Here is a 3,989-nt window from a genome sequence, read left to right as displayed (position 1 = left end):
GCAATACGCTAATACCTCACATACAGGATCGGGATAATAATATTTTTTACGAAAATTAGGTTTTTGGGAACTGTTTGATTGTACAGAATTATTTTAATAAAATATACACACATTGAGAACTGCAGATTTTTAAGTATCAGATAAAACTAGCCTATGTGTTCTTCCAGACTATGCTCTACATTTATGCTAAATTTCATCGAGATCTGTTCAGCTCTTTAGGCTAAAAACTCTAAAACATCTATCTATCCATCCTTCTAAACTTTTGCATTTATATTATTAATTAGCTATAAGATTCACATTGCCGAGAGATAAACGATGAAATTTCGCACAACAGCGATTCGTATCGCCATGTACTTTACTTCAATAGTTTCATCATCTTGTAGCATACCACTACAAAGTGAATAGCCATGAAACCAGCACAGATACAGTAGGGTAGGAAAAATGTGCAATGAAGGCTACAGCTAATGCTCGGTGGTTGGGGCGCATCACGTGCTAAACTTTCATGGCGCAGGCTTCAACGCGCTCGACGCTACAAACAGCGTTAGTACGAGTGCCGACGCAGCACCGGCCGCACGCGCACACAATATCATTCCGAATAAATGATGATATCAATAAATAAAACAACGAACTAAATATTTTGTGAAGTGTTTCGATTTCAGTGTTTCAGTGGTTAGCAAGTGCACTGTGAGCTGGAACTGTGTTAAGATGTTTGCAAGGTATTTTAAAATTTATAGAAAATGAAATAAACACTAGTCTTTACATAGATTACAGCCAGAAAATTAAATTTTTTATTTCTTTTCAATATTAGGTTACGCGTTGATGTCTTTTGTAGCGACAGTAAAACTGTAGCGCTACGAATGTCTACAACGATTATCGTAGTGATGGTTTAACTTATTTATTACCAGTATAATTGTATTGTACTGTTGTGTAATGGTGAATATATGGTTGGAAAAATTATCTGCCCAATAAATACAGGCAAACACTAGTGTTTATTTTTAAATTAACGGCAAAATTTTGTGCTTAATGTATAAAAATGCGGGCCATGCATATTCATTTTAAGGCAATACAATATGAATACCATAGTTATTAAGATATTTTAGAACTTTATAAGTGAATTATATTTATTGTTGGAAATATATCTGTATAACATTTCTACTAGGACAACTTGTACTCGCGCTCGCTTAAATAATTATTTTAAACAATAAGAACAGTTAATTGGTCCTTGTTAACTTATCTGATCGTATCGGCCGGTATTCTTTGTAAATAAAACTATATATCAAAACTGCTTTCACTTTTACAGAAACTTTTACCTTAAGTGCAGCATTACCTTCGAAGTTTGTAACTTAAAGTTCATATTACAAAACGATATATTTTTATCATAAAATCAATACTGTTTGTAAAAGTTGTTACTTAGTTGTCCGAAATAAATTTTAAACAGTAATAAGATTTGTCATATAAAATATGGAACGATATAATTTTAATATTATGGAAATGCCGGATTCCTAAACAGTGTGGGTGGTAGAGAATATCTACGCAACATTCTTTTATTGAGTCGTGATGCATCTCATTATACACGATCACCCAATTTCACCTCCATTTAGTTATTTTTAGAAGCCATGATTTTTTCACTTTCAAATTTATTTTATTGTTATGCGTGTGTGTTGGCTTAATTTTTAAAACTTTTTTTACATAACACTGGCTTTTTTCCACGAGTCTTTCTGCGCGGTTTAAAAAACACTTAGTAAGTTCTGGGTTCTGTGCTAAATTTCATCGAGGTCCTTTAAGCATTTTGGCTACAAACTCTTACAAATATCCATCCATTCAAAATTTCGCATTTATAATATTAGTAAGAATACTTTTTTCAATGCCGGTTTGAAAATCATTAGAAAAAATGTCAAATACATTTCATAGGTAAAGAGTATTTATGACTATTAGCTACATTGTAATTTCAAAAATATATGGGGTGAGTTCATCGCAATTAATTCTTTTTACAATACTTTTATATCTAACATGTTTGATTAATATTAACTATCGGACCTAAAATATGATATTAATCAGGCATCATTTTATAAATAAACATTATAGTTCAGCACATACTAGTTTGAGAAGACTAAACTTAAATTCTATCGATGTTTCTTAGGCGTTTAGTTAGTATTAAAAAAAGTTGCAGCCCCATTTAGTGAGGTACATTATGCGAAGCTGCATTTAGAAAAGGCAACCGTCTCCATACATAGCTTCTTATTACAAGACTTAAATATTAATTGCTTTATCGCAACTAAATTGTGTAATGTAATATTTATAATGCTGTCCAATTAAATACAAATTTATGTCTGTATTTTACTTGATAAAATTTAAGCGGAATGTTCCACTTTAATTGCACCGAGTGTAATATTGATATACGATTATATTATGACAAAAGACCATGTTTATCGTAGTTATTTAGATAAAAACTTTTGAATGTACAGTCATATTTTGTATCAGAGTTACTTAACAATTTATTACATTATAGTTTTTGAGTTGTTAAATTACTTTTAATTGATTATAATTTCTTCTCTTTCTGCACATCGCTAACTCTCTTTACAAAGGCATTGGTCTATAGCTAATTTTATTGATATTACATACAACAATTGCTTTCCAAAAATAATAAAAGATTGTAAATAATGTTATTAAAGATTGAATTGTAAATTGTATTGCACTAAGGAAGTCGTTGATGACATAAGATGGCGCATCACCAAATTTTAAGCTTGCGTAAGAGATCAAGGAAATGGATGCTTTCATTTTTTGTGACATTAAAATAAAACACTTGTATATTTTAAACAACAGAAACTCTCACGATAACAGCCTGGACTTACTTAAAACATGCTATATGTAATCTTAACTTTAACTGCAATATAAGTAGAAGTTAAAGTCTATCTTTACTTTTTTATATTAGGGCTTGTTTCAATAGACATATACAAAGTTTTTTTAACAATGTTTTTATTAAATAATTTCTGTTTACTATTATATATTTAGGTCACTTATCGTTTATCGTTAGCTTATAAAAACGTTCCCATTTATTGTAATATAACATAGCTCAAGCGTGAACCACGATTCGAATCCATTCGGTTTATTTGACTTTCATCTGTTACGGCCACGTAACGCAATTGTTCAGATGTACCGGTAACGTCTACAGTAATTAACAATTACGAAAACATCAGATAAAAATGATACTCTCAATTGCCTAAAGTTGTTAAATTTACAAAATTTATTGTAATTTTATTCGTATTTATGTTAATAATGTTTTAAAGCAAATAGTTTTTTGGAAGTAGTTTTTCGACTGACAAATGTTTTCGCGCGTAAAATAACACATGTGTGCAAATTTTGTATTTTCATTCTATTATAGGAATGACTTAACCAATAATCAGCTGGCTTATTTTTTTTTAACTAAATAATTTTTAAGTGTATTTTACGATCTATATAAGGTTTATGTAACCTCAAAATGTATGGAAAACATACAGATAGAGTTAACCGTGATAATCCAAATTGTTTTCTTAGTATTCGTGTCAATAATGCGACACAAGATCCAAATACAAAGTTGAAGTGTTGAGTAAAAACTGGTCAGTGTGAGCTCAGGTGATCGATGATAAAAAGTCTTGTAAGGTATTTTAATTACATACACCGTTCAATAGATAGCGCTGTAGGTCGATAAAGTACTCCATATGGTGAAATCGACAACTAGTTCTATTGGTAACGCTATAAATTCGTCACTTACTCAACTTACGTGATTTTAAAATAAAAATGCAATTATTTTTTAAAACCAACGGTTTAACTAAAGCTATGTTCCTAGTGTTTTCGACGTGTGAAACAATCAGATTTAAGTTCAGTTGTTTTTTTGTTTTGTTTTATGAAACATCAATAAATACCTAAGGGTTCTAATTATTATAGTTAATTCCATATATCTTTATTTCTTATTCTCTATATAATACATTTTACAAGAATATAAAAATAAA

At 30.0% G+C, this 3,989-nt stretch overlaps 1 protein-coding gene across 1 annotated transcript in view; it reads left to right on the top strand.

The window, feature by feature from the left end:
* The first annotated feature begins 529 nt into the window (after positions 1 to 529).
* The window catches only part of LOC106104301 (peroxidase), a 22,878-nt gene continuing 19,418 nt past the window's right edge, over positions 530 to 3,989 (top strand). Inside the window, exon 1 of the mRNA XM_013284312.1 lies at positions 530 to 716. Coding sequence (XP_013139766.1) covers positions 706 to 716 — 11 coding nt within the window. The 5' untranslated portion in view covers positions 530 to 705. The remainder of the gene's footprint in view (positions 717 to 3,989) is intronic.

This window comes from Papilio polytes, unplaced genomic scaffold (genome assembly GCF_000836215.1).
Source record: "Papilio polytes unplaced genomic scaffold, Ppol_1.0 DF823691.1, whole genome shotgun sequence".
Taxonomy (NCBI): domain Eukaryota; kingdom Metazoa; phylum Arthropoda; class Insecta; order Lepidoptera; family Papilionidae; genus Papilio; species Papilio polytes.
Note: the sequence above shows the minus strand (reverse complement) of the source record. Positions and strands in the feature narration are given on the sequence as shown.